This window comes from Sinocyclocheilus anshuiensis, unplaced genomic scaffold, assembly GCF_001515605.1.
Source record: "Sinocyclocheilus anshuiensis isolate Anshui unplaced genomic scaffold, SAMN03320099.WGS_v1.1 scaffold1572, whole genome shotgun sequence".
NCBI classification, from domain to species: Eukaryota; Metazoa; Chordata; class Actinopteri; order Cypriniformes; family Cyprinidae; genus Sinocyclocheilus; species Sinocyclocheilus anshuiensis.
The window spans coordinates 258,172-269,740 of NW_015555807.1; the positions used below are offsets into that span (position 1 = coordinate 258,172).

The 11,569-nt window shown below is 36.7% G+C and overlaps 2 protein-coding genes across 2 annotated transcripts in view; one reads left to right on the plus strand and one right to left on the minus strand.

Moving 5' to 3' along the window:
- cdk5rap3 (CDK5 regulatory subunit associated protein 3) overlaps positions 1–3,176 on the plus strand; it is a 6,920-nt gene extending 3,744 nt beyond the window's left edge. The window contains exons 12-15 of the mRNA XM_016469229.1: positions 479–567; positions 654–859; positions 2,192–2,363; positions 2,739–3,176. Coding sequence (XP_016324715.1) covers positions 479–567; positions 654–859; positions 2,192–2,363; positions 2,739–2,804 — 533 coding nt within the window. The 3' untranslated portion in view covers positions 2,805–3,176. The remainder of the gene's footprint in view (positions 1–478; positions 568–653; positions 860–2,191; positions 2,364–2,738) is intronic.
- A 2,424-nt stretch (positions 3,177–5,600) lies between these two features.
- Positions 5,601–10,119, minus strand: LOC107675005 (uncharacterized). Its single transcript, XM_016469184.1, has 7 exons — positions 9,740–10,119; positions 9,519–9,614; positions 7,814–7,879; positions 7,605–7,710; positions 7,288–7,523; positions 6,382–6,568; positions 5,601–6,290 (listed from the first exon to the last, which is right to left on the minus strand). The coding sequence occupies exons 1-7, from the start codon at positions 9,824–9,826 to the stop codon at positions 6,124–6,126; spliced, it is 945 nt and encodes a 314-aa protein (XP_016324670.1). The 5' UTR covers positions 9,827–10,119; the 3' UTR covers positions 5,601–6,123.
- Positions 10,120–11,569: the final 1,450 nt, after the last annotated feature.

An 11,569-nucleotide genomic window follows, 5' to 3' on the forward strand; every position in this document is an offset into this window, starting at 1 on the left:
CTGTATATTTGTGTATATTTATAAAAAATGTTATATATATATATATATATATATATATATATTAGAAGCACTGTTTTTTAAGAGTGATTTCCAAAGGACACAACAAAAAAAGACTGATGCACCACAAATGTACATTTTTAAATATATTAAAATAGAAAAGCTCTTTTAAAGTGTTATATTTTACATTTTGCTGTATTTTTCATCAAATAAATGCAGCATTCATGAGCATAAATTATTTATTTTAAAAGCATTAAAAAAATCAAATAATCAAAAATATCACCAAGAGCTAATTATTTTAATGTGAGATCTGCAATTTGGTAAAAGGATAGAATTACAGACAGGCACACATAATCGTATTTTAAACATTTATATCCATTCTGTAAATACACATTATAATCAGCGTGCATAATGCGCAACTCCAGAGTCTGCAGATTTCATCTGGGTCTGGGTATGGTGCTGAATAATTTTACTTTTGCAGGTCCTGATGGTGTTGCCAGAGGTGAAGATGCGCTTTCTCTTCTAGAAAACTCACAGACACGTGGCCAGTTCATCAATGAGCTGAAGGAGGTACAACAGCTCATTGTTACAAGTATTAGACAGAAACTTTAGTCCTCACCCAAACCAAACTCTTTTTCTGTGTTTCTGTGGGTCAGTTGGAAATGTTCCTGTGTCAGCGGCTCAGTGAGATGCGTGAAGAAGGTGACTTGGTGACCATGAGTCAGTTCCAGCTCGCTCCCTCAGTGATTCAGGCCCAGACTCCCGAGCGTGTGGAGGCCATGCTGGCAGACGTGCGTGACCTGCTAAACGGGCTCACTTCAGTACGAATGCAGCACCTCTTCATGATCCAGGCGTCACCACGGTAACTACACACTCAAACCTTTCATATGAAGAAATGCATTTTAAATCTGTCATATATCAGCATATCTGAAAGGAATTTTTCACCCAAAAATGAAAATTTGCTGAAAATTTACTCACCTTCCAGCCATCCAAGATGTAGATGAGTTTCTTCGATTTGAAAAGATTTTGAGAAATGTAGTATTACGTCACTTGCTCACCAATTGATCCTCTGCAGTGAATGGGTGCCGTCAGAATGAGAGTCCAAACATCTTTTAAAAACATCACAGTTATCCATCATACTACTCCAGTCCACCAATAAACATCTTGTGCAGCGAAAAGCTGTGTTTGTAAGAAAGAAATCCATCATTGAAACGTTTTTAAAAGGGATACTTCACCCAGAAATGAAACTTCTGTTATTAATTACTCACCCTCGTGTCGTTCCAAACACGTCAGGCCTTCGTTCATCTTCGGAACACAAATTAAGATATTTTTTTATGAAATCCGAGAGCTTTCTGACCCTGCATAGACAGCAACATAACTGAAATGTTCCCAGGCCCAGAAACGTAGTAAGGACATCAGTAAAACAGTCCATGTGACATCAGTGGTTCAACCGTAATTTTACGAAGCTGCGAGAATACTTTTTGTGCGCAAAGAAAACAAAAATAATGACTTAATTCAACAATTCTTCTCCTCAAAATCACATCTTCCGCCATTATCAAGAGTAACTCTGCACATAAACAATGCAGGCGTCTTGGTACTCTCCATAATGGCACCCTAGGGTGTCGCGAAGGAGAAGAATTGTTGAATAAGTTATTTTGGTTTTCTTTGCGCACAAAAAGTACTCTCGTAGCTTCATAAAATTGCGGTTCACTTAATGATGTCACACTGACTATTTTACCAAAGTCCTTACTACATTTCTGGGTCTGGGAACATTTCAGTTGCATTGCTGTCTATGCAGGGTCAGAAATTTGTGTTCCGATATTGATCAAACAGTATTATGGTTTATGGATTAATTGATGGACTGGAGTTGTGTGGATTATTGTGATGTTCAGCTGTTTGGTCTCTCATTCTGACGGCACCCATTCACTGCAGAGGATCCATTGGTGAGCAAGTGATGTAATGCTAAGTTTCTCCAAACCTTTTTTTGATGAAAAAGCAAACTCATCTACATCTTAGATGGCCTGAGGGTAAGTATATTTTCAGCAAATTTTATTTTTAATTAACCATTCCTTGAAGCTATTAGTCACATAAAAAAAAAAACACTGAACAGTTATCTATAGTTTTAATGTTGATATAACTGAGATCTTGTAGTCAGCTAATGATAAATCTGGTGTTGTGTATGTTTGTGTCTCAGCTACGTGGAGCGTGTTTCAGAGTTACTGCGGCAGAAACTCAAGCAGGCTGATATCTTGGTGTTAAAGCGTGGCACGCTGGCTGAAAAACGACAGGAGGCTCTGGAAGAACAGGCCAAGCTGGAGCCCCGCATTGATCTGCTGGCTGCTCGCACCAAGGAGCTCCAGAAACTGGTACAGTAAACCTGTTATAATGATGTGTTTGTGGATTTGTTTCAGTACAGGTTTATCATAATACATTTGTCCTATTACAGCAGTATATGGTATAGTCCTGATACTTTCTCACTCATTTACTTTCCTCTGCAAAAGTGAAACTGGCACCTTAGCAAACCTTCAAATTCCTGTTCACACTCTTCCCCTCTTTGCAAAAGGAGCTAATGCTTGGCAGTGTTAAATATAAAAAGAAATGAGGTTAATAAAGCAAAAAAGCTAAACTAATGTTGTTAAATGTCATGGTGGACATAACTTTTATTGAAAACTAAATCCTGGACTGGCTGAGAATATGAAAAAAGCTTCCTCTTTATCTATCTGTCTCTCTCTCACAAACAGATTGAAGCTGACATCTCCAAAAGATACAACAACCGGCCCGTCAACCTCATGGGAGTTCATGTGTGACCAAGAAGAGTATTTACATGCTGCACAGCTGTATCATTTCATAAATATATTTTTCCCATTTAAATTGGTAAGGTAAATGTTTTGTGGTGATTCCTTTTTATGGTGGAATAAAATTGTTGCAATCACAGCACTTTGAATATTCAAAGAAGGCTGTAAATAACTTGCACTTACACAGCTGGCCTCATTAGTCTGAAGTGCTGAATTCAGTAAATGAACCGTCTTAAGAGGCCAACATTTAAATATACCATTGCTAACCCTAATTTCTGTGAAGAAAAACATGGCATTTTACATGGAAAGACTATCAAAACTCTAAAAGAAACGGTCAGAAAAATTTACATTTTTGCAAACGGCATGTACAATAAAGTAATAAACTATTTAAAAAAAAATAAATGCTTAAATTAAATTGCTGAATTATCAATGTTTTAAAAACTGCATACTAGAAGAGTCCATTTGACCTGAATCAGTAGGGGTGACTTTTTAAGAGTTTAAAACAAAATTTTGTAGATACCGATTAACATATGCATTATTTTCACATCAGTGTGTGTGTGTATATATGAAGAGTTCAGATGCAAAAGCCTCTAAGTGCCGTTTGAAATTTTCTTCTAAAATTAGCTCTTTTTTTTTTTTTAGACTCCTATGTGTAGGTTCAGTAATTTAACTTTAATGGCAATGAATAGATTATTTTCATTGCCATTAAAGTGAAATAAGTGAACAAATGCAGAAGCCTGACAAAAATGATAATTTTAGAAAAAAAAAACAAATCTCATATATATATATATATACACACACATACAGTGGGTACGGAAAGTATCCAGACCCCCTTCAATTTTTCACTCTTTGTTATATTGCAGCCATTTGCTAAAATCATTTAAGTTAATTTTTTTTCCTCATTAATGTACACACAGCACCCCATATTGACAGAAAAACACAGAATCGTTGACATTTTTGCAGATTTATGTTACTAGTTTTAAGGCTGAGTTTGATGAAAGCACTCAAAAATTGCCAAATTAATGCAGTATAACAGGGTTGCATGCAATTGTGTGGCACAGCTAAATATTAGATTTTTTAATGAATTTAAACATGTTTTACTACAATAAAATGAATGTTGTCAACAGACCATGATGATTTTAGTTGAAACAGGTAAGGTCAAACGTCTGAGGTGGAATATGCCAAAAACACCATTTTAAGGGGGAGATACAGACAGTTGATGCATTTTACTCTTATTTGTGGTGTCATTTTAAAAACATTACTGTTGTAATGTTTTTAAAATGTGTGGGGTCATGTAAGAAAGTATTTTTTTTTCAGCAAGGAGACATTAAACTGATCAAAAGTGACAGTAAAGACTTTGTCAAAAAAATCCAGAAAAATATCATGGTTTCCACAAAAGTATTAAGCAGCACAACTGTTTTTAACATTGATAAGAAGAAATCTGTAGCACCAAATTTGCATATTAGAATGATTTCTGAACGATCATGTGGCACTGAAGACTGGAATAACTCAGCTTTGCATCACATGGATAAGTCAATTTTAATAAATTAAATAATGTCATGTAGTAATTAAAAAATAATATTTTACTATATTATAGATTAAATAAATGCAGCCTCGGTAAGTATAAGAGATTAATTTAAAAAAATGTAAACAATCTTAACAACCCCAAACTTTTGAAAATTAGAGAACATACTGTACCTAGAATGTTTTCCTTGTATAGTCCACCTAAAGATGAATTCCATTAATGTATTCTATAGTAAACATACATTGAAATATAATTACTTTATAACAGCATATGATTATCATAGGAACAGCACCTCACCTCATCTAAAAGACTAGCCATACATCTCCCCCGATGTTTTATCACTGTGTTGTCTCTGTTTTGCCCTGGGGCACCTGGTATAATCACATGGCAGAAACACATTATGCTCACAAGATTGAGGATCTAATGGACATGATTTTTGCACACCCCCTACATCTAAGGCAAGGAACAGTGAAGCATTACAGCTCAATTTCAGACCCAAGTTTTATACCACATTGGCATTGTATACTTTGTGTCATCGATCATGGCGACATTTAACCAAGATATTATCTGTGGCGCATTCTCACTTCATTGGTTTGCAAAATGCACACGCATCCATTTTTTCTTTTGTCTGTCTCCACCTATCCCCCCACTGTCTGATGAAGCTATGATAAGTAGAGGGTTGCGCTCGGCCCAATCATAGCCTGTGCCATCAATCAGGCCAGACAGGCCCCTGTTTACTGACACAGAAGCTTAAAAGAGCAGCCATTACAAAACACTTTTGTTTTCCGCCCAGTCAACAAGAGCGGAAAAACAAGACAGAGGTCTGAGCATTTATCAAATATTCCACCATAACATCATACTGATGATCAAATGAAGACTAAAATTGCCACTGGGCAACAGACCTAATCTCTTTTTGGGCCCTAAAAGCTTTTTGCCTTTCATTTGTTTGTCAAAAATCCCCCTCATCCCTGCAGCGGGCAGATGCTCGGAGGCGATGGCCAGGGTAAGACCCAGACTGCTGTGGCCCAGAAGACTGAGGTTGCCAAGACAACTGGCCCAGCACCCCTGCTGTTGTCACTCTGCCTGTGTCGCTCAGTCATTGATTCTCTCTATCTCACCAGCTCTCCACATGCAGCTTGCATTGTTCTCAATGGCCCTCATCGAGAAGGCATTGTACACGATAATACACCTACCAACTCTCCCACGTCCATTTCATCGTGTCGCACATTAACAACCAAAAACCATATTGAATAAAAAATAAATAAAAAGTTGAAAAGCTAATCCCAATAAGCAGACCTGCGTTTTCAGCATTTAATAACAAAAAATTACATACATAAAGCTGTTGTCATATAGACCAAATAACATCATCAAATAAGAAATACATTGAAAATACAATGTAAATAATGGTCACACCCTATTACGCTCCGCGCACAATGGTACGTCCTGAAATCCTACATCTGTTAAATACAAAGTATTAAAAAAAACAGACGTTCACAGAGACACATCATTAATTCATTAATATCTAAACATCTCGATATCCAAGCGTGGACTGTGCTTGATGCAGCCAGAGGCTTTCGTGAATGCAACATTTGGACTTATCTGGAATCGCTCATTTGCATTTTCACATCAGAAACGCCACAACCGTCAACCGCCGAATGGCAGCTGCAAGAGATCAGTGTGACTTTCTTTGAAGACTATTATCAATGCACATCAATTTCACTTGAGTCCAGGACTTTAATTGTAAGTAACACCGAATAAGGCTAATTTAATGGATTACACGCAATTAATATCCACTAACTGTGCATTTCAATTCTGGTCGATCATATCTAACGGTACATTGAAACCTCTAGACTCATATTGGCCTGAGAGTGACGGTTTCTTCCTCAGCCTCTTGGATTCGTTTTGCAGTTTCTGTCGGATGTAGCCCTTGATCTCTGCGTCAGTCTTGCCAGGAAAGAAATACTGAACGGTTCCTGTACAGGAATATTTAAGGAAATTATGTGTAATAGATTCAAGTTAAGTGTAAATTTTGACAATCTTCAAAATGACAGAACACCATCTTACTCAGGATTGCCTGGATCTCTTCGGTGGGGAGAGCAGGCTTTGGTTGGCCTCTCTTGTTGTACACGACTCCAGATATAGAGTGGGAAGCCAGGCATTCCCTCTCATAGAGTCCACGGAGCAGGTCGTTGGTCAGTTTTTGGGCAGTGGTGCCTGTGTTACACCTCTCCAAAAGTTCAGGAGTGATAAACTGATAAAAAAATAAATAAACAAATACACAAAACGATTACTGATGCTATCTATTTGAACTTGTGAAATATATATATAGCTTGATAAGACTTAAGACAAGCTTTTCTTTCATGTATGTTAGGAGTGGCTGATATGAAAAAACATTGTATAGCAATTTTTTCAGGCAGGATCACAGTCCACAATCTTATGGCACTTCTTTCGAATACTGGTTTATAAGACTATTTTTTGCAAGTTACTGAGCAGTACAGCCAACTGCTCTAATTGCCCTATTAAAAAATATATCACTACAAGGTAACAACAAAGAAAAGGATGAAGATAGACTATTTATATATTGAAAAGCATAAGATAAAATGGCAAAAACAAAAAAAAACCTGTACACTGAAAAAAAAATGGCATAGGATTACTTTTCGATTTTAAGGATTTCTTTTAAATTACTTTTTTTTTTTAGTTTTAAACAAAAATTGCTAGTAAATTTCACAAATAATTACAAATAAACAACAAGTAGCACACTGAATTAAACATGATTTTTTTTTTAAGGTAAAAATACTTGTAAAACATACTCCAATATGTTTTATTTACAACTTCAGAAAAATCATTTTGACAGTGTAATACAAAGACTTCAATATGACAAAGAGAAATCATATTGAAAATACGGAGTGCTACAATATTAGGATGAAAAGATGATTAGGATTATTATTTTATCTAACTTTTATAGACTACCTCTGTGAAGAGCCCGTCCTTTTGAGCATTCTGAGTGGCCTTGTGAGGTTTCTGTGGTCCTGGACCCTGATTCAGCCATTGCCCATTCACAATGGCTGGAGGAGAACGCACATCTGGTATCACAGCATCTGCCTCGGCAGAATCTGGGGTCCCGAGAGAGGTCCCATTGTTCCCATTTGACCACATCTGGGTCTTCTCGATCAGCATTTCCAGGTTTCTTGCTAGCTTTCCACATGCTGTAGTGAGTACATCAAATGTGAAGATTTGATTTATGCAATTCAATAAATCAAAACACCTAACAATCAAACAATACTGACCTGTAAGGCACCTAAGTTGTTCCTTCAAGTCCTCCATTTCCCTCTGCATGCATAAGACCATGGCAATAAGCTCCTTCTTCGAATAGGTCTGTAAATAATGAGCCTCCTGCCATCATAAAAGTACACAAGCTCAGGTCTAGAATCAAATGTCTTAAGTACATCAACAAGCAAATGTCTCGAATGCTGAACACAAGTGACTCACATCCTACCTCAGACTCAGAAGCAGGAGAACTGTCAGTGTAGAGGTCTGCGGAAGAACAATCCAGCTCATTAACCTGTCATGACAAGAAAGAGTCCTAATATTTTCTATTTACTCAGTCAGTTGTCATTGATAATTGTACAACAGTTCATTTCAGCCGTCAAATCTGATCACATTTTCTCTCCCCATGACCGGATTGAGGTTTCTCTCACACTTCCTCTCATATACTGTTTCAGAACAGCTGTCATTTTGTGTTGCTTGTTTGATAAATAAAGAAAATAAAGAAGTATTACTTCTAAACTATATAAACTTCCATTAATACTGATTACTGACTGTTTGAATACACTTGTTGTTTCTTATGTTTTCGATGAATAAACTATTTTCTTTGGGAAACTGTTTATATAGTTTGATAAAAAAGTATGACTTATTTTTGTTGGTGTACAAAACTGTTGGTGTTCGAAACTGTCTAAGACAGGATGTGATGCAGAGAACTGTGAGTATCCTGGCCAGAAAACATCTGTTGTTTTTCAAAAGTTATTATGCTCTTCATATATATTTGATCTCTATATGATGTAATGTTTATTCTAATTGAATGGTTATTACACTGCATGCTGTTTTTGTGTATTCAAGAGGTATAAAAGCTGATGCTTGGACAATAAACTTTGAAGAAGCTTGACCAGAACAGGACTTTGCATTGGTGAAGGAAACGACTGAGTATTCGACAGTACTGGGAAATACAGGAATAATCTAAGCAACAGACGAAGAAAAAAATATATAAATAGGCTAATTTTCCTCAGAAATGTGTGTTAAATTGTGATATTATTGAGTATATCCAAATCACAGCCGTGCTGATAATTACAACAACAGTAGCTTTAATACTGCTTACATATGCATTGACCAGGTTGATACCTTGTTTACCATGATAAGAAGCTTCCACTGAAATATCAGTCAATGCAATTGTGGTAAACTACCTGTTGAAAAAAAAAACATTTTTAAAAAACATTTTTTCAGCTGACCTGAGTCTGACTAGGTCCCCAAAACCAATCTAAAACCACTGAAGAGACCAGCGTGGGAGAATATTAGACCGGCAAAACATCTTAAGCTGGCTCAAGATGTTATGTCTGCAAAGGTATCCACTACTGTCATGCAAAAGCAACGCTATTGAATGCTCCTTAAAACTCTTTAAATGAGAACCCATATTGTGGCCTTGCACACAATACTGGTGTTTTCCATGGGGGAAGTACCATGGTCATTTTTATAAGGGTACCAACAAAATAACTTGAAAAGAAGAGATTGTTTCAAACTTTCTAAAGTTTCGAATTTCAAAACTTTTAACCCACTGGTGAGCTTGTACTTGGAGAGAAATGAGTACAGGGCTTTAGTTGTGCGAGCGCCTGTAAAGGTTTCGATCAAATGGTGTATTGTACCATGCTTTACCCCATTGTTCTCCATTAGCGGCCAGGCATGGCCGCCTGCCCTGCCTCACACCACTGCTGCAGGATAGGAAAGCATTCAATCTATTGCTATACGGTGCGAAAAGTGCAGTAGTAAACCAACAACAGTAAATTATGGGTGAGATTGTTGCATAAAATGCTGCTATCAACCGACGTGGAACAACTGTGGGAATCAAAACAGAAAGGTTTTGCTGTCCGTCTTCTCTGTCAAAATGCATCCAAAACATCGATTAAACACCGATAATGAGAAAAAGCCCAAACCTTGATGTCTAACTTCTGAAGCCCGGCGTCGGATGAGCTATTTTCTTCTGCTTTCTCTTTGGAAGAATACATTTTTCTTCGCTTCTGTGCACCGTTCTGTTGGGCAGTCGGGTTGACATGATACTAATTATTCTTTTGGGATCAAACATAAGCCATTAACAGTTACAAACAAACAATGAGACATTAAACACTCAAAACCACGTTTCCATCGATCATCTTACACTGAAGCAGTCCGGTTTTTGTTCCTCTTCCTCATCCTCTTCATTTTCGTAGTCAATAATTCGCTGCGCTTTTGTTTTCCTTCTCATTTCTCTCCCATTATTTTATTTGCGAGCGAGAAAAAAGGCTCCACTCTGCATAATGCAGTTACGCTGTATTGGACTAAAATAACACTATTCCTCTCTTTCTGAGATTTATACGCTGCAGATCTACTACAGATACCGACAACTATGTTCCTTGTGATTATTCTACTTCAGCTCAAATACTTGAGTGAATCCATGGAAGGACAGCACTTTACCGAGAAATGACAGGGAACACATTTGAGGCTAACGCACCGTAACGTAACGTGGCACGGGCTTGAGTCCCGTCTAGATTCAATCTAATGGCAGATCCTCACAACAACAGGAACTCCTTTGCAAAAATTTTACCATGGTAACCCTAGTTTCCGCCAAAATACCCTAGTTACTGCTGTAAAACCGTAATAAATCATTACAATTCTCTTTCAAACAGTTCAAGAAGCTTTCAGAATCTTCGTTTATTTCATTGATGGCACTGTCACCAAATACCAAGTTACCTCCGTTTTATTGTAGTAACAGTAACTGCAGTAATTATGGTTTGTCGGCGGAAACTATGGTTACCACGGCAAATATTTATAAGGGGCGCTCTTTTAACTCATGTTTCCCCTCGATATGTAACATATTGTATATGCGCTCATAAACAATAGTGCATTTCCAACGACAGTATTATTTACACGACAAATTTAGCCTGACAATTGAGAAAGTTAGATTCGTCATGCAGTTTTAAGAAAGATTTCAACCAAATAATTAACTTGAGTCTTATTTTGCGATTATAATACGTCTTTGGTGTGAGGAAGATCATAGTTAATATTAATGTCAGACTCTTTACAAAACAGATGTACCAGTGTACTCAGTTTCCCCTAAAATACCATAGTTACCACTTTAAACATGTATTAGCCACCACTTTCATATGATTAAATAAAAAATATTTGTGGACTGTATATAGGAGATCCTGTATTAGGATGCATTCATTTCAAAAGCAAAATTGAGCATTGTTTTGTATAAAGTGACAATTTCAGTTTAGGTCAATGACGGCTTTCTGCTTTTGTAATTATTGGAAACCTACACACAAGAATGTTTCTTAAAATGAATTTTTAAAGTCTTGAAGAGCCTTACGTAAATGTGAATACATCGACTGATAAGGGGAAGGAAGAAACAATGACACTATTTAGGTTAAATGCAGTCACACAGACTAATTTCCAAGTATCAAATGTGTTTTCTAGAATAAACACATTCTCTGAAATCTTTCCTGACTGATCCAGTGATAACCATAAATTGGAGCTTGACATCTTGAATGGCAATATGTTTACTGCCTCCAAATGACATTATCATTTCCAAGATTTTTTCCTCAGTAATCAATTGTTATGCTTTCATATTTTCTTCAGTAACTCCTGACTTATGCAGCATAGCAGCATTTATGAACAACAGTTTATTTTTTGTTATAAGGCAATTAACTATGGTCTGTTTAAGAGTTCAAACATACTTGAGCATTCAGTGTGGCCTCAAGAAATTGCAGTGCAACCAAATGCTAACAGTGCTCTTATATAACTCTCCTGACTGTATCTATAATTGTTTTTTTTATCTGAATTTCTCAATGCATGCCTCAGAGAGAATGTGAGTTGGAGAGACAAGAAAAACTTGGAGGCATTCAGTTATTTTTCCCACTGCCTCTCAAGGCTGACTGACGCAAGCATCTGACACAAAGAAGCATGTTTGACGTAGATATCCTTTAAAAAATAGCTATAATTTAAAATT